The following is a 19,821-nucleotide window of genomic DNA, read 5'->3' on the forward strand; positions in this document are numbered from 1 at the left end:
CTGTTGCTGCTATTGATATATTTATAGGTTAATGAATTGCTATGCTCTAATAAAATTGTTCATAGAAATGGATAGCTCGACAGATTTGGCTATGGTTCTAGTTTATTATTTAATAATCTTAAGTAATAAACATAGTTACACTTAGACTATTAAGTTACTGTGTCTTGGAATAACTAGTGAAGGTACATCTAATGACGCACAAAACTTTACTGCTTATCAGTTCTTGGTTTTTGTTTCTTTGTTTTGTTTTTGTTTTTAGGTTTTTTTTGTTTTTGTTGTTGTTTGCATGCAATTATACATTAGTCTCTCTTTATCTGAAGTTTCACTTTTCCTGGTTTTGGTTACCAGTTGCCAACTATGGTGTAAAAATATTAAGTGGGAAATTTCAAAAGTAAAAAATCATTTTTAAGTTTCATGTCATTCCGAGCAGCATGTTACAGCAGCCTCCTAACATCTCCCCTTGTCTTATCTGGAAAGTGAATCATCCCATTGTCTGGTGGTGTCTGACATATAGGTTTATGACCCACAATCACCTGGACCAGTTTATTCTCCTGACATATTGTCAGAAGGTTAATAGTAGCTTAATCTTAGATTATAATGTTTGTTTCATCCGCCCCAGTTCATCTCATTAATAGGCATTATGTCATGTCACAGCTCAAGAGGGGTGAGTAAAGAACAGTAAGATTCTTTACAGTATATTATCATAATTGCTTTATTATTTTCTTACTGTGCCAAATTCATAAGCCTTATCATAGGTACATATGCATAAGAAGAAGTGTCTCCTATATTTTGTGTGTTTGAGTGCATTAAGAGGGACTGAGATAGAAAAAGACATACACAATCGAATTTAGAAAGTACTTACAGTTTCAGGCACGAGGGTCTTAGAATGTGTTTCTCCTGAAAAAGAGACTGCAATTTTCTGTTTGTGAAATAGATGACGTATTCTTATTTTCATAGTTGAAAGCTTGGTTTTCTTTCTTTCAGGATAAATATTCTTCTGGAGCGAATGGAGACACTTTTAGCAGGGCTTCAGCTTCATCATCAGGTATGTGTTAAGGCAAGGCTTTTCTTTTTAATTAATGGTTGTACATAATACTTCAGGGTGGTCTGACAATGTGTTTTTAAATTTTTCATCATTGTAGTTTGGATATGTTGGGATAGGGTAACTTGTAGCAAAAGAAGATACAATGTTAGTGTATTATTCAATTTAGTTAGTTGCTGTAAAACTTTTTCCAACCTTAAGGCTGCAAGTTTGGCTTCAGATTGCTAAAGCACTGTCCCTGCTTCTAATGACAAAGGAGCAGGATAGGTCCAATTATTAAAGCAGGTTCCAGTCATGACGATTGGTATCAGAAGACTAATTTACTGACGTTCTCAAGACTGCTGCTCCTAACCCTTTCTCTGTGCTGTTATTTTATTTGGGCTGCCCACATCCTGCATGCGCAACCTATAGAATCAGGGTATATGGCAACATAGTAGAAGGGGTAGGACTTTGGCTAAGAAATTAAATCATGGCAGTAGTCTTTTGCTTTGTTGAAGCCTGAAACAGGCTGAAATGTGATGGCTGCTATGCAATGAGATATTTTATTATGGTAAAATGTACATAATAGTGACCATTTTCACCGTGTTTTTATTATTGTGTGCATAATGTATGTGTGTTTGCTATGGTGTGTGTGTGGAGGTCAGAGGACAGCTTTGTGGGGTTGGTTCTCTCCACCTTTAGCGTTCTGCAAATCGAGCTTGGAAGGTCAGGCCTGTGCAGCAAGTACTTCTACTGCTGAGTCATCTTGCCAGGCCTGATTTTTGACATTAAAAAGAAAAGATTTACTTATTATTTATGTGTACGAGTATTTTGCCAGCGTGTATGTAAGTGCACCACGTACATGCCAGATCCCTGAAGAGGCCAGAAGAAGGTGATAGATTCTCTGGAACTGGAGGTGGAGACGGTTGTGAACTACTATATGTGTGTGCAGGGAACCACACTTGGTTCCTCGGCAAGACCAGCAAGTGCTCTTAACTGCTGAGCCAATGCTCCGCCTCCAAGGCTGTATTTTTCCTCTCCACCATTTTTAAGTGTGTAGTTGCCTGGTGTTAAACACCCTCATATTAATACGCCATCTACCATTTACCTGGAGAATTTTTCTTTTTTGCAAACTGAAATTCTGTTCCCATTAAATTAATAGCTTCTCACTTCTGTCTCCAGCCACTGGCAGCCAAACTACTGTACTTTCAGTGAGTTCAAGCTACTGTCTACGCATTTGAGTTTCTGCTCATTTTAAGACAGTCAGATGCAAGGCCTATGGGCATGCTCAGTTTATAATTTCTCCCATTGAAAACTAGAGGATGAGGTAGGAGCATTTTATAGTCAAGGGAACAGTTGGCTCACTGGAACCTGGCTTAAAGTGAAGAAATATAAATCTTTCCCAAGGTAGTTTGTAGAATGTGAGGGGAATGTAAGACTCAGTTTATCAGGTTAAAGCAAATTTAATTCCTTTAACTATTTTAAGTTCAGAGTAAATGTGTTGACAAAAGCTTATAGAAACTTGTGCTACTGTCAAGGAGCACTTCTTCTGCAAACAGTTAAATGTATTGGTTTAGTACACTATCAGATTCTCAAAAGCCTCCTGAAAACAACAAAAGGCTAATTTTACTTCCTCCATATGAATGCTGAGATCTTTAAACACAAAAAAGACAAATGTGGAAAAGCATACTTTTTGATAATGTAACCAGCAGATACCTGTTTCTTGGAGGTATAAACCAAGGCAGTTTCAGTAATGGCCTGAAGTAAGCCTATATTATATGAAAGCGTAATGCTCTGTTGTCAGGGAATTTTTAAAAAGCTAGAAGCCATAGCTTATTGATCTATGTATGTTTAGGCTAAATGAATGTAATCACACAAGAAACAGTTGCTTCTTTTTTGGATAACAAGTAGTTTTTGTAGTTCTTCTTAATTAAAATTATTTTCAAAAAGGTAATTTGAGTATTGCATGTGTTTATTGTGTGTATGTTGGAGGTGGCTTGGCTGCATGCTGCAGCACAGGTGTGGACAGGAGCCGGACCCCTTGCAGGGGTCAAGTTCTCCCCTACTATGAAGGTCTGGGACTCAAACTCAGGCTCTCAGGCTTGTAACAGTACACCTCACTGGCTTATTGTGCTGATCCTAGTTTATGATTGTAAATGTAGTTTTTTGGACATAGAAAGCTTATTTTCTGCATAATCTGCAGAAAATATTCTGGTCAAGTGAATATAAAGTAACTGATACCTAAATAACTCCTGTCAAAAATTTAAAGAGAAAGGAATAAACTAAATCACCCCAATTTGTCCAAAATTTTGGCTGCACGTTTTGGCATCCACTGACAGCAACTCTGATTATTGTTAGATTTCTCTATATATTCTGACATAATTGTATCAAATTCTATTTGTATTTTATGGATGCACATTTGAATGTTTATTTTTGAGACACAGACTTGCTTATCTGCTCCTGCTTTCACTACTCTTTTGTCCTGTTAAAATTATACTTGATCTGCCTTCTTTTCATTTCCCTGGCAATGGAATCCAATTATACTATGTTTGCTTTTAATTAACAGTAGTGTTTTGATTAGTTTTTATTGTCTTGACACAGCCTTGAGCCACTTAGGAAGAGAGATTCTTAACTGGAGAATTACCTTGATCATAGGGCCTGTGAGCATGTCTGGGCATTTTCTTTATTGCTAATTGATATAGGAGGGCCCAGCTGGAGCCACTCCAGGCAGGTGAATGGGTCTTTATAGAAGCTAGTGGAATACCGGATATTCTTCTTCTAAAGAGCTACTTACGCACCATCAGAGACGTGAGAAGGAATAAAATTAATTACCTAAGTAAACAGCAAGTGCAGGTTAGCAACTTCCAAAGTGAGAAAATGACAGAGACTGTTTGCTGCCTGAACAGTCACCTAAAACTCCATAACATGAGCTCATCATCTTCAGCCTTCTGGCCCAATATATCTGACAGACATACTTGTGAGGCAGGAACTTTTGAGGACTTGTGTGTATTAAGATAAATGCATATGTAAAATATTTAATAATTTTTTTAAAAAAAGAGCTACTTCTACATATAACGCACTTTGAATCAGGCTCTTTGTCATCATCACAGTTCTTACACTAGAGATGGAACCTAGGGCCTCACGCATCCTCAGCAAGTTTTCACCACTGAGCTACATCCCCATCCTACCTTAACTCTGTAATTTAATTTCGTCTTGAGAAAGTATCTCAGTAAGTTGCTAATGCTGGCCTTGAACTTATGCTGTAGCTCAGACTTGGCATGAATTTGTCACTCTTCTGTCTTAGTCTGCCACTTTTCTTTGTCCCTTTTCTTGTTGGTAAATTAAAATTCTCTGTTATGTATGTGGCACAGGAAAAGGCTTTAAATTTATATATTTAGATAGCATTTTTGTTAGGCTGACTTTGAAATGTTACTGGCTTTAGAAATGGAAGATGGACCCTCTGGAAGAGATCATTTCATGAGAAGTGGATTTCCTTCTGGAAGAAATTTGGGAAACAGAGGTAAGCATCATCTTTCCTTAAACTTAATGCCATAGGAACTTTGACTGTTTGGTGCAAAGCTAAGCCTGCTATAATTCAGTGAATAGTATGTTTTGTTGGTATAATGAGTTAATTTTTTTTTGAGACAGGGTTTCTCTGTGTGGCCCTGGCTGTCATAGAACTTGCTCTGCAGACGAGTCTGGCCTTGAACTTATAAAGATTCACCTGATTTTGTTGTGTGCCATTTTATTTATGGGGTGTGAGGCTGAGAGGCAAAGATAGGTATGCCCAACTAGCTGTAAACTCTACACAATATAATCCCCGCTGGCCATGACTTTCCATGTGGAATACAGCACAGACAAGCATTGAACTTGTGGTCCTCTTTCCATGTCTGCCTAAGTGCTGGTAGTAGAGGTCTGCGCCACCACACCAGGTAGTGCCATGTGCTTCATGCTGTTTTACTTCCTTGGGATAATAAGACATAGTTAAGTGGACTAGACAAACAGATTGTTTTGACAGATTGTCCACAGCTGCTGCTTAATTTAAAATTTCTGTTTTTAGGAATTGATGTGAGAAGAATGTTGAAAACTTTTGGAGGTTAGAGTGTAAGGGCTTGCTTGAATGTTAGCGTACTTAAAAGGTGGTATGGGAGCTTTACCTCTTAGCTTAAAAGTATTAAGTTTAAAAAGTTATTTTAAAAAGATTGAATTTTTAAAAAGTTATTTTTAAGACAGTGTCTCCTATAGCCAGGCTGGCCTTGAATTTGCTGTGTAGCTGATGCTGGTTTTAAACTTCTTGTCTTCCTGCCTCTACCTCCCAAATGAAGCAATTGCAGACAGAAGTCGCTGTGCCTGGCCAAGGCTGAGCTTTATTTTCAGACTATCAACACTGTAAGCCTAGATCTTGGCAAGCTGAGGCAGGAGATTTCTGAGTTTAAGGCCACCCTGGGCTGCAAACAGAAACTAGAAACACTTGGGTTTCGTAGGTAATGATGAAACAAAATACCTTTATTTTCCCATAATTAATAGAATTGATATGAAAGTCTTGAAAACGTTTTGTACTATTTTTTATTTTAATTCAATAAAATTTATTAAAATTTCATGCTAATTTTAATCTTTATGAGCCTTTTATCTTTTAAGGCACAGCATAGCTAGGACTGTTTGGTAATTTTAAAATACTTGACACTCATCCTTAAATTTGTCTTTTGAAAAACTTTATTGACTTTTTCGATTGCTATCATAAAGTATTTCATTTGAAATTTGGAAATCCTAATTTCTTATTTATATACAATTACAAATTTGAATTTTACATTCTTGCTACTAATTATTAATATTATTTTTCAAATATTAATGTACATTTTGTTTTTAAATATCTACATATTAACATACAATGCTGACTTGGATCATGTGATTGATTTTCTTCTCACTTTAAAGACAGAGTTTTATTTTGTGGCCCTATTTGCCTTGGATTTGGTATTTTAACCAGACTGGCCTTACACTTGCCTCTGCTTCATAAGTGCTAGGATTTTACACATGTGCCATCATTATTAGCTAATTTGAGCTAATTACTCATGTAAATGAATAAATACTGTTTTTGTTAGCTCCTACTAACAATAGAAATGTTAATCTCTTAATATTTAGGAGAGAATTAACAGTGTAGCTATATTTTCAAATTTTAAAGAGGCTATGTGATACATTTTGATGAAGGTTTCTAATTAATAAGGTAGAAGACTCTACTTCCAGGGATCTTTTTCTTTCTTCTTTCAGTGCTGGGATTAAAGGCATGCCTGGCCTCAATAGTACTTTTTCAATGAGAAAATGACCAACATAACAGATTTTGTCACAAGTTATTTTCATATGCTTTATCTTTAAATACACATTGATTTTTTAAAAAAATCAGAACTCTGTAATCGCAGTGTGATGATCACATCTGTAGTCCCAGCACTAAGGAGACTTGGCATCATGTGTGTTCAGAATCAGTCCAGAGCTGCGTAGTAAGTAAGACCTGTCTCAAACAAAACAAAAATCCTCTTGGTTGAATGCCAATAACTAAGTGTTATCTTTGTGATATATATAATCTCAGAAATTTATAGCCTCATGAGTAGGTCTTTTCCTTACGACTGACCTAGCATTTAATGTAGTTTGATTTGGAGATGTTCAGTGAGTGTTAGTGTGCTTTTGATTTGATTCTTAGAATTAAAATGTAACATTGATTAGCGTATCATGTCCTTAAAGTGACTGAGTAAATTATTGAATTACATATAATTCTTAAAATATGATGAATTACTTTGTTGTTGGTACATGTGATTAATACAAGCTTTTTGGAGTTTTAAAGATTTCCTTCAACATCTTAGGTAAGACAGTTTACAGGGATCACAGAGAATGCTTTTTCCCACTTGTAGTTTAGAATAACAGTGCGTACTGATTTGGATGTATCTGTTGTTCCCTTCTTTCCAGGTAGAGAAGGGATGGTAAGATGAGGGGGTTTGTGTGTGTGTGTGTGTGTGTGTGTGTGTGTGTGTGTGTGTGTGTGTGTGTGTGAGAAAATATGCTCAAAATACACTATATGAACTTGTTTATCTCTCCTACATGAACTTCTGTGAGAATAAATGAAAATATTATAAACAATAACCAGCTATATTTCTTGTCATGGTATCTCTGACCTTAAGATTATTTTTTCTTTTTTGAGATGAGTTGTGTTACCCAAGTTGGTCCCAAACTGCTGGGCTCAATGGATCTCCTGCCTCAGCCTCCTATGCAGCTGGAACTACAGCTGTGTCCTACCGAGCCTAACTGGCTCTTTACTTAGTGGTGGAGAAGCACATGGACTATTACTAAGAGGAGGTGCAGAGAGCGGCATGCTATTGGGAGTGTGAAGGGCTCTACATGATTAGAGCACTGGAAAGACTTCACAGAGGAGTTGGTCTTTGGAAGAAAGAAAATTACAGTAGGAAAAGTAGGAAAGCAGGGATACCATGCCAAAAGGAACAGAATATAGTGTGCTGGCAAGATGGCTCCTTTGCTGTTGTGAGTCTGCTGTCGTAAATTCAATCCCCAATTCCAGGATGGAAGGGGAGGATAAAGTGAAAGTTATCTTTTACCCTTTGCATGTGTGCCACACCCCAACAACAACAACAGTAACAACAGCAGCAGCAGCAAGAACAACAAATTAAGGTGGCGTCACACACCCTTAATCCTATCACATAAAAGCAGAGGCAGTTGAATCTCTTTAAGTTTGAGGCTAGCCTGTTTACCTAGCGAGTTGAAGGCCAGCCAGAGCTACATTCTGAGACTCTTGTCTCAAAAAGAGAACAAAAGTAGGGTTCTGGCAAGGTGGCTCAGCAGAAAAGGGCACTTTTTGCTAAGCCTTACAACCTAAATTGGATTTGTGGTAGAAAGATAGAATCCATCCTCTGATCTTCAAATGCATGCTTACACACAAAGTAAGTGTAAAAAATGTTTCTGAAGTAGGAAGTTTGGAAATTCTAGAAGTACCAGAAAAGTAAATAATAGAACAATAAAAACACAACACAATACAAAATTTTCAATAGTGAAGATTATCAGGTGGGCTGAATATAATGCCTTGGTCTATTGAGGTGAGGAGGATTCAGTGTGGAGAGATCATGGGATGAACTCCTGATAAGAGGTAAAATAATGGGTTGAACTTACACTTTACCACTAGTAGGTGTATGATTTTTATTTTGTAATCATAACTTGATAAATAAAACTTGGCAAATATATTATTTTTAAGTTCCTTTACTATTTTCTTACCATCTGAAAAAGTCATCTAACCCTATAGTTCATTCCTATTTTTTAGTGACACAATTTTGCATGTTAAAAAGTTTTAACTATCTAAATTTTTTCAGATATTGGCGAGTCTAGTAAAAGAGAGAACGCACCAACGACTGGTAGCTTTGGAAGAGGAAAGGGTTTTGGAAACAGAGGTAATTGTAATATTTTAACAACCAAAATTTTAGTTGACTCTAAGGTTTCTGGTTTATTTTTTAGAAAACAAAATGCAGAAAGTGTGTGCCATGCTAGGAATTATGAGGGTCACAGGAAGTATTGTCATTAGGCATAGTGTAAAAGAAGCAGTTTATGCTGCTTTGGGTGTGTACAGTGTTCATTTGTCTTAAAAAATATTATTACTCTGTGTGTGTGTGTGTGTGTGTGTGTGTGCGCGTGTGTGTGCGTGTGTGCGCGCGCGTACATGCTACAGAACATGTGTGGAGGACAGAGAACAACATCCAGGTGTTGGTTCTCTCCTTCCTCTATGTGGACTCAGGGATTGAACTCGGGTCAGGCTTTTGCAGCAAGCACTCTTATCCCTGTTGGCCATCTTGCTGTTGCCCTCCATTACTTGACTTTTGAAAACCGGCCATTCTTCTTGCTGTAGTGCCATTGATTCACCTGTACATGAGCCCCAGTCCTTTCCTTCTTTACTACTCAGGGCCCAGTTCCCTGTGGAGAATTGTTTTATACTTCAGTAAGGGAACACATGTGCTCATCTGTAGCTGAGCATAGGAATCCAGCAAAGTGTAGCTGCGTGTTCCCTAGCATTTTAGACACTAACATGGACTCTTCCTGGGGACAGGAATGAGGAGAAGCAAGCAGCTGTTGAGGAGGGCAATAGAATATAGACCTTTTTGTAAGCAATTTTGAAGATTGCAGATATTTAAGTGAAGGTAATAATTTAGGGATTACATCTACATTTTGAAAGGAAATATCTGCAAACGGTTTTTTTGTTTGTTTGTTTTTTTGTTTTTGTCAGTCATACAGTGAAGCTATTGGGTACATGCTTTTATATGAGAACTGTTTGTTAAATTTCCACGGTTTTTTTATTGCTGAGAAGTCCCTTAAATTTGCCTAACCCTGAGGATGTTAGATGACACATATATCATGTATAAATTGAACAACTGCCCATATAACTGGATAGTTCTTATTTTAAAGAAACCCAGTTGTAACTGAGTGCTATATAATATAGTTTAGATAATGTTTGATAGGCAGTCTGTATTGACATGTGATTTTAAGGTATGTATCCCCAAGTATCTTTTCTGTGTGTGAGAGAGAGTGGGACAGGCTGAGGTGTCTTGCTATGCTGCCCCATAGGTATCTAGCCCATGAACTCAAGTGACACTTCATGATTAGAGTATCCAAGTAGCTGGGGCTACAGGCATGCACCACCATACCTAAAGGGCATTTTACTAAGAGTCAGCAGGCCTCTCACTGAACCCAGAGCTCATTGATTTGGCTGGACGAACTGGCCAGTGAGCCCCAGATCCTCCTGTTCTTGCTTCCTCAGTGCAGGAATTATAGATGCACATCATTGTTTATAGCTTCTTCATAGTTGTGCTGTGGGCTGAGCTCCTGCCCCTCATGGCTACATGGCAGCTACTGTATCTACTGAGCCATCTCCTCAGCCCTAAGTTTAAATTGTTTTGATATTTTGAATAGAAAATAAAAAATGGTTACAATGATACATACTGTTTTTTGTCTGTATGTATATAAGGAGGAATATAGGGTACTTGAGATAATAATAAATTTAAAACAAATTTTAAGGTTCAAGAATAGAACTGATAATCTAATAAAGGCAGAAATTCTAGGATAATTAGTTGTCCTCCCATGTCTGTGTATGTAGTTGTATAGTTTATCTCATTTTAAAGGGTCTTGATAACTAGTTGTCCCTGAAAGACTTTGAAAACCAATTTTATTTGTGTGTATATGCATGCTGTATGTGTTTCTGCTCACATGGTGTGGAGGCTCGTCTAGGGGATCAGATCCCCTGGAGCTGAATACAGGCATTTGTGAGCCACCTGATAGTGGGTGCTTGATCCGAACCCCTGCCCTGTGATAGGGCAGTGAGCTGTCTTTCCAGTCATGAAAAACTAAACAACAACAACAACAACAACAAACCAAACCAAACCACAAAACTATAGAGGTAAAAGAAATTCTTTCAGAAATTTGCAGTTTTCTTTTATATTTTGCATAGGTTTTTTAAATAACAAGTTTGAAGAAGGTGATAGCTCTGGTTTCTGGAAAGGTAAGTTGTGTTTTTGTGGCAACTTTAAACACTATACTGTTGGATGCACGTGCTACATAGGTTCAGGTTGGCAGTTGTACGTTAAGTTAGGCTCACTTTCATGAAGCAGCTGTGGGGACCTTAGGCAAGGATGTAGACAAAGAAGTCAGACATCTTTAATTTGGTATTTTTGCCACCTTCCTTAGTTAATCTATGAGTACCACCTTTGGAAACTTCTGTATCTGTAGAAAAATGGATAGGTATAGCAAAAGTAAGTCAAGAATTAAAACTCCACGGTAGGGTAAGTGTAGTTGCCAGCACAGCTGATGCTCAGTCTCCAGGGTCACATGGTGGAAGCAGGACGCTCATTGCTGAAAGTTGCCCTGACCTCCACATGTGCCTCTGTCGTGCATAAGACTCCAAACATACACATTCAAAATATGTTTAAGCTCAGGTAAGTCTAAGAGGAAGATGACGAAAAAGTGAATCTCTGCTCAAAATAAAAACATGTCTAAGGTACTGAAACTGGGGAAATAGCATGATGAGAACAGAATGATGTCATCAGAAGTTTGACATTGCTTTATCATGTCTGATGACAAGGCTTGAGTGGGGTCTTAGAACTTGTGTGTAGAAAGCATCGCTGGTGATTCTGATAGGCCTTTTGTTTGAAAACCACTGATCTGTGGAATCTTCCTGACATTGACGTCCAGAGTTTATGGACTTCTCAGCCCCAATTACCTGCTAGTTTAGTGATACTAAAACAAATTGTTCACCCTAAGCTAGTGTTTACTACTCTGTAGAATGGATGCCATCCATTTATGGACTAGCTATTTAGGCTCTCAGTAAAAGAACAAAGCACAACAGTAACAGAGTGGTATATATTTAATAAACGTCATTTCTGCATTAGGTGTTTGCGGTTTGAGATTGGATTGGAGATCAGTGATGGTCTAGTATGCGTAAGACCTTGGGTTCTATCCTCAGCGTTTGGAGGGAAGGATGGGGCCTTGGTTTATTATGTAATCTGATTCCCAAAGTCAAAACCAAGACTAAACACAATCTCTAAAAGCCTTTTAAAATTGAGATTGGGTAATTTGTTGTTTTTGAGACATGACCTTGCTCTGTAGCCCAGGATGGCCTTGAACTTGTGGCAGTCCTCCTGCCTCAGCCTTTTGATGCAGTTCTGGGACTGTGAGTCATCATACCTGGTTTAAGATTGGGTTGTAGTATATCAAATAAGATGGCTTCTTCCAGCCATTGCTTTTAGCCTGCCCCATTCAAAAGGGAATGTATATAATATAGAATTAGTGTTCATGAGGAAAACATGCTTTTAAAAATTTCTTTAGCTGGGCCTGGTGGTGTACGCCTTTAATGCCAACACTCCAGGAGGCAGAGACCAGGCAGATCTCTTTAAGTTCGAGACCAGTCTGGTCTACAAAGTGAGTCCAGGACAGCCAAGGCTGCACAGAGAAACCCTAAAAACAAGAACAAAATACAACTGATTTCTCTAGTTTTTCAGTGCCTTTGTTTTAATCTATTAATTTTTATATATTTTGCTTGTAAACCTCGTCTTTAACAGCTGAGCCTCTCTCCAGCCCTAGTCTATTAATTTTTAACCTACTTACTAGTTATTTTGTGCTTGCTTATAACTGTGATAAAAGCAACTTAGGGGAGTTTGTTTCAAGAAGGCAATAGTCTGTCATGTGGGGAAGACATGGCAGTGGGAGTGCTGCACACAGTGAGAAGACAGAGAGCTGGGTGCGCATGACACTCAGCTCACCTTGTCTTTTTATGCAGTTCAGGATTCCAACACATGGGGGAGTAATAGCCACATGCAAGGTTGATCTTTGATCTCTTCAGCCTCTCTGGGGACATTCTCAGAGACATGGCCAGTCCTGTGGTCTTAGGTGATTCCAAATCCAGTCAGGTTCACAGTGAAACTCAGCCATCATAACTACCAAGATGATTTATTTAAGCACACATTTTTCACTTTTCCCAGTTGAATCCTTTCTAGCAATGGCGAATCAAATAACAACAGAGCATAAATCAAAATTTCGTTGTGCTAAAGAGTGCTTTTTCCAAAATGGCTTTTGCTTTTGTCTCTTTCTTTTTTCATTCTTAGTTCCTCCCAAAGAAGAAAAATGACACAGTGTATCAAGTTCCTCAGTCTCAGTTGTGGACAAATCCGGGAATTGTTTTAAGATTACCACAACAGCTTTTGCTAGCAACACATCTAGTGTTTTATAGCTCTTTACCCCAGTTGGTATAGTGTAGTGATAAGGGCCAAATATTTTGGAGGTGGATGCCTGAAATTTGAAACACAGGCCATCCTCTTGGTACTTGGGTTGTCTCAAAAATGGTATTTAACAATTTTTAAAAAATTATTTTTTTCTGTTTTTAGGATGAGGATTTTAGCCATTGGACAAAGTTTTGTGAGAGTTAAAGTTAATGGAGCAAACCAAAACTGGGTGCCATGGTATGTCCTCCAGTCCTAGCATGGGAGACATTTAAGATAATCAGGCCAGGCGTGGTGGTTTATCACCGTAATCCTAGCAATTGTTTGTTTAAGGCCAGCCTGGTCCCCATAGAGAGTTCCAGAGCAGCTTAAGCTACAAAGAGAGACCCTGTCTTTAAAAACAAAAACAAAAATACAATACAACAAAACAAAAAGATAGGAATATCACTTGTGCCTAGGAGTTTTAAGACAATCCTAGTAAGCCAGGCTTGGTGGCGCGCACCTTTATTCCCAGCACTCAGGAGGCAGAGGCAGGCTGATTGCTGTGAGTTCGAGGACAGTCACGGATACATAAAGTAACCCTGTCTCAAAAAACCAAACCAAACCAAAACAAAAAACCCAAACCCAAAACCAACCAAACAAAAAGACCATCCTAGCAAATGTATTGACACTCTGTTTCTAAAAGATGGGAAGGAAGGCAGAAAAGAAAGAATGCACTAATGAGTTATCCTTTTAGGATAGTGCCAGGTGCATGAGTTCTACATGACATAATTTTTATACCGTGCAATTAATAGGTTGTAACTATTTACTTTCACCTAATTTTTGTTTGTGCATGGTTTTCATCTTCTAGAGTCACAAAGATCAGTTTTTATTTTAAACTCATTTCCAAATAGTTCATAAGAAGTTAGACACATAGCATAGAGTTAGTTTTCATCCAGGTTCGCCTAATGCCATTGTTCTGTTTGACTCCTGAAGAGATCAAAGTAAATGCATGTTAGCTTTAGAGGAATAATTGACCAAAGGTACTTTAAGGCCCCTTTCTTTTTTTTTTTTTTTTTTGGTTTTTCGAGACAGGGTTTCTCTGTGTAGCCTTGGCCATCCTGGACTCACTTTGTAGACCAGGCTGGCCTTGAACTCACAGTGATCCGCCTGCCTCTACCTCCCGAGTGCTGGGATTAAAGGCGTGCACCACCATGCCCGGCAAGGCCCCTTTCTTTTTGCCAGGTACTAAACGGAACAATAGGATATTTTTCTCAAAGGCAGTGTTAGTTCATTCATTATCTCAGAGTCAGTTTTCTTTCTAAAAGCTCTTTCTTTCTCAGTTATCTTTCTTAACTCTTCTTTTTGAGAAAGCTGTGTTGTTGGCTCTTTAATAGTATATGCTGACTGCATCTGAGGGCCTTATTCTGGTCCTTGGCTCTACTGCAGATGGGAGTTCTGTGGTCTGTGCTAACACAAGAAACTATGTATAAGCCCGTAATCCATCCTTACTCGGTCCATAAAGAGCAAATACGCTACTTTCGCAGTGGTACTGATAACTACAAATGCACAGTTGAGAGAGAGGGGCATGGAAGACTTCTGTGACAACCCTTACCTCCACCAAGCCTCCTCACCTGCTAGCAAATAGTAATAGCCTAGGCAGGAAGCTGTCAGAACGCTTAAAAAAAAAAAAAAAGGTGATAGCCAGCAGTAGGTGACTTCCAGTAGGGGTCAGGATGGAAAGGACTCAGCTCCATTTAGGGAGCAGGCCACTGAGAGCTTGACCACATCCCAGTGAATGTATGGATGACACAGGTTGGATTTTTTTTTCTGGGGTGGGAGGAGGAAAAAGGATGGAGAGGACAGGGAAGGACTGGGAAGTAAATGCTGTGGGGCATATGATGTGAAATCCCCAAAGAATCTATTAGAATGTTATTAAAAAAATACGTTGACTACTCAAGCTCAAATAGTTAAGGAGAAGCCTTCAGCTAGGTATCAGGATCATTTTTTAAAAATAAGAAATAAAACGTGTTAGTTAAACGGGTATTTTGCGCAGGACTTACTTGATAGCCTATAAGCTGTTAGTCACTAGACATTATTTCTATTTGTTTAAACTTCTTGAATACTGGACATCAGTGACATGTACAAGATACCTTGAAACTGTATTTCCCAAATAAGCTTTTTTAGAACTTTTGGAGAATTTAGAGTTATATTAATAACATGAAACTTTTAAAGTTTAAAAAATTGCACTTTCCTTGCTGCCATCATTGAACACCTGGAGAATAAACTCTAGGAATGGAGTTTAGGCATTTATTTTCACCCAGTTCACTTGCATATCCATCAGTGTTGTGATTGACCCTCATACCACTGTTCAGAGGAGCCCTGGTGTGTACTTGTAATGTCACTGAAGCAGAAAGGCCATTGAGAAAATGAGTTAGTTAATTAGGAAAAATGAAAAAAAGTTTGTATGGATTTAGGAAAGCACCACTGTCTAGTGTTATTAAGAATGGTAAGTTACAGAAAAAGAAATGATAACATTTTAAATAGCTATTCTGCATAGGGAGTTTACCTTGAACAATGTTTTTTTGTTCTTGTTAAAATTATCTTAAGAATCATAATGTTTATATTTCAACTTGAAGGCTTTCTATTACAGATCTATTCTTATGTCATTAAAGTTACCTAGATGCTATTCACGTGTTACATTTCTATTTAGAGTCTAATAATGACTGTGAAGATAGTCAGACTCGGAACAGGGGATTTTCCAAGAGAGGCGGTAAGGACAATGCTCTGAACAGCTTGTATGTAAGACAAAAATAAACTGACAAAACTGACTTCAGAAGGCCCAAATAAAAGTATGAACGCCTTTAAGAAAAGTACGTTGGGAACTGGGTGCAGTGGTGCACGCCTGCAATCCAAGCTCTTGGGAGGTAGAGGCAGGTGGATTGCTGTGAGTTTGAGAGCAGCCTGGTCTACAAATAGAGTCCAGGACAGTCAAGGCTACACAGAGAAACCCTGTCTTGAAAAATCAAAAAAAGAAAAATATGTTCGTATATGCTTCCTGCTTCTAATACGTGAATCTGTAGGTCCACCTTTTTTACTCTAATACCATTGGGTATTGGGGTTTTTCCTTAGGGCCTCAAAAATGCCATAATTTACAAAAGAGGGGTTTTTAGTGTTTTGATCAATCATAATTTATATGAACTAAGAATGTATTTGTCTCAGAAAAAGGTCATTGGAAATTTGAGAGAGGCAAGAAATTCCACGTTATTTTATGTTCAGGTCTAATGATAGCTCACCATGCTTTGCTAATTCTACCTCTAACAAATTTGAGGTGAGATGGTATAATAATTACCGTTCATACTTTTTGAATATATAGGGAGACATGTTTAAAAAAGCAGCAGCAATACATTAAAAAAAAACACAGTGAATTTACATAGAATGAGTACTCCTTTCTACACGTGTGTGATAAAGGCTTCTGTGTTTGGTACTCTTAGAATTGCATGACTTGGGAGCGTTCTTTCCTTAGCTCTTGAGATAGTTAGCTGACTGAGCAGCAAGCTCTCCCTCTCTCCCTAGTGAAGCTAATCACTCGATTTCAGATTGAAGAAGGCTGTCTCCTAAATTAAGCCTTATAATTTTGTAAAGATGTGATAGTAGAGAAAAAAATGAAATTAAGTACATCTTTTAGCATTGCTTGTTTTTTTTTTTTTTTAAACACTGCTACTCATCAAACCCAGGGCCTCTTGTTCCCCACCACAGAGATGTATGCCCAGCCCTGTTGCTTTTCCTTCTGTTTGCTTTCTGTGTCTTTCTTTTGTTTGTTTTTATTTGTTGTTGTTGTTTTTGTTTTGTTTTTTGAGACAGAGTTTCTCTGTGTAGCTGTTGCTGTCCTGGAACTTGCTCTGTAGACCAGGCTGGCCTTGAACTCAGATCATCTGCCTGCCTCTGCCTCCCGAGTGCTGGTGTCAAAACTGTGCCACTGCTGCCTTGCTTCCTTCTGTTTCTAACAACCAGATTTTTGACACCAACTGTGTGGGAAAGATTGTTTTATTTTAAATATTCTGATTATTTTCTGGAGAATGGTGAATGTCTTTGTGTTACCTTTACTAAGCCAGATTAATTCATATTCAAATGAAGAAACCAGAGGTCATTTGGAGCAGTATGTCCTTATTTCTGAGTTACAAGCAGTATGGGATGATTAGGTGGGATGTAGACATTTTCTAGTGTATTCTTGAGTCCTGTTCCTTGTAGACACACATATTTTAGAGTAGGAAGCTAGCAATAGCCACTCAGTGAATATGTGTGTGTGCTTATTTTGTATGACAAGATACACCATTATTAGGTAGCTCAATACTTAAAAAACAAAACAAAACACAAAAACTGAATACCTCAGTTTATTCACCACATGTAGGTTAAGAAATAGAAATTACTAGCACCTCAGAAAAGCTCATCTTTCATACTCAGGTTCACTCACAGATAACAGCATCCTGAAGGTTAACTTTATTCTGACTTCTAGAAGGATAATTTTGTCTTGTTCTGCTTGATACAAAGGGACTAATACAGCAGGTGCTATTCTGTTTTTGGCCTCCATTTAATGTATTATGATAACCATACATGCTATTGCTCTTTTTTTTTTTATTTTTTGGTTTTTTGAGACAGGGTTTCTCTGTGTAGCCTTGGCTGTCCTGGACTCCCTTTGTAGACCAGGCTGGCCTCGAACTCAGGCAGATCCACCTGCCTCTGCCTCCCGAGTGCTGGGATTAAAGGCGTGCGCCACGCCCGCCATGCTATTACTCTTAGAGATCATTAACATTGTTGAATAGCATTTTTTCATACTAATAACAAGTATTGGAGTTGTTTTCAGTTTGGGGCTATGAAGGTGACGCTGTAGTGTTGTTGTGCATTGGTACCAGGAGTAGGATTGCTAGTGAACAGGCTATGGGCGGTTTTAGCTTTAAAAGATACTGTAAAACATTTCAAAGAGTTGTTAATACTAAGATACATCCTCTCACGCCCATACGCTTTGCACTTCCCTTTTCATTTGAACACTTGCACTGAGTTTTTGTTATTGAACCTTATTGTGCTTTTCGTTTGTCTTTACTTTTGTATACAGAGCAGAAATCAGAGGCAGATGAGATCGTTCAGCGTATAACACTGTGGCTTTTTCTAGTCACGTTTTTTCATTTTCATTATCAAGTCCTTAAACACTTCCCACATCTGAGTTCTTGCATACCACTTTTCATTGAATTAATGCTTTATATATTATATAATGAACTAGTTGATTTCAATATGTTACTCTACTGTACAATCTTGACTAATTCCAGAGCATGGAACAGTGTAATAAATATAGGAGGTTTTTTTGAGGAGAATGAAAATATCCCTTTCTGGAGATTGTTACCAGACATTATCATAAATTGGTATTCATGAAACATAGACTATCTCTCTTCTTACCTTCAAATCCAAGACTGTGGTTCCATCTAGAATGTTACTGTCAGAGTTGGGTGTATAGCTCAGTGGTAGAGTGTCTGCAGAGGGCTGAGTGTGATTTCCTAGTACTGACCTCCCCAGATGATGCTACTTTAGGAGGTCACATTAAAAGTAACTAGTTTCAAAATATTTTAATGACTCAGAAAAGTAAAGAGTACTTTTAAAAAAACATTTGTGTATGCATGCCTAGATTTGGCAAGCACATTTTACTGTATTTCTTTCGAAGCCTGGAAAAACTTAGAATTACGGGATGACAAAGGCTGGTCCTACTTTATATTTTATCTCCCTTGACTAGCTGATACTGGTTTATATTTTAACTGTCCATACTTTGATTAAAAGTTAATATAATGTATACTTACTACTAGTTCATTATATTTTGAGATTCTTTCTATTGAAAATATGGACCTGTGGGTGTGGTGGTTCAGATTTGTAGTCCCAGCACTTGAGAGGCTGAAGCAAAGGATTGCTGCAAGTTTGAGGCTGGTGTGGTGTGGCTCGAGGTTCAAGGACAGCCTGGAACACATAAGAAACCCTTTCTTAAGCTTCCAGCTTCAAGAAAGTGTGGGTCTGTTTGAATTGTTGTTAATTTTGTATTTTGTTCTTTGATTCAGTCTATCTGTTTTAACAAGGTAATTGTTAAGATTATGAGACCAAAGAGTTTATGCCTTCCCTTAAGATAGGGTAGAGTTGCCATAATACCCATGGCTATTTCTACCTCTAGTTAATATTCTAATATAACTCGGAACTGGCATCAACTCTGGAGGGTAAGAGTGTGTTTCTTTAAATGCTTGTCTATTCTATGTGGAGACATAAGGTGCCAAAGCATAGAGGGACTAGGTTTGGGGACCCAGCTTATGCAAGTGTGACTTAAGTTTTAAGGCATAATGGATAAGTTAAATGAACCGGAATCAAGAATAGATCCGAGGAAATTATAATGGAAATGGGAAACAGTGCAGTTACCGGGTTGGAGAGAGAGAGAGAGAGAGAGAGAGAGAGAGAGAGAGAGAGAGAGAGAGAGAGAGAGAGAGAGAGAATATGAATATGAATATGTCTGCTTGCCCAACATATGCCTAAATAGCTTTGCAGAGAAAACAAGGGAAAGCCAACCAGGAAAGATGACCATTCAGAAAGAATAGATCAGACTCCCAGCTAGTCACAAGAGTTCTGAGCAACTTATATAAAAACAAATTCCTCCTCTCATGCATAGATTGAAATTAAACTGTTTCAAAGGTTGAAATCACCAGAAAGGGCAGGGGATGAAATTTATTTGTACAGAACAATATCTTGACAACAGAAGGTTTTTTTTTTTTTTTTTTTTTTTAAAGATTTATTTGTTGCCGGGTAGTGGTGGTGCTTGCCTTTAATCCCAGCACTTGGGAGGCAGAGACAGGCAGATAGATCGCTGTGAGTTCGAGGCCAGCCTGGTCTACAAAGTGAGTCCAGGATAGTCAAGGCTACACAGAGAAGCCCTGTCTCCAAAAAAAAAAAAAAAAAAAAAGATTTATTTGTTATATATAGTGTTTTTAACTGCTTGTTCCCCTGCATGCCAGAAGAGGGCACCAGATCTCATTCTAGATGGTTATG

General features: G+C 38.1%; 1 protein-coding gene across 1 annotated transcript in view; it reads left to right on the forward strand.

The window, feature by feature from the left end:
• The window catches only part of Ddx4 (DEAD-box helicase 4), a 58,190-nt gene that overhangs the window by 5,315 nt on the left and 33,054 nt on the right, over nt 1-19,821 (forward strand). The window contains exons 2-6 of the mRNA XM_051172263.1: nt 985-1,045; nt 4,464-4,541; nt 8,386-8,463; nt 10,509-10,559; nt 15,464-15,523. Of these exons, the coding sequence (XP_051028220.1) occupies nt 985-1,045; nt 4,464-4,541; nt 8,386-8,463; nt 10,509-10,559; nt 15,464-15,523 (328 nt within the window). The remainder of the gene's footprint in view (nt 1-984; nt 1,046-4,463; nt 4,542-8,385; nt 8,464-10,508; nt 10,560-15,463; nt 15,524-19,821) is intronic.

The sequence above is a fragment of the Acomys russatus genome, chromosome 30, assembly GCF_903995435.1.
Source record: "Acomys russatus chromosome 30, mAcoRus1.1, whole genome shotgun sequence".
NCBI lineage: Eukaryota > Metazoa > Chordata > Mammalia > Rodentia > Muridae > Acomys > Acomys russatus.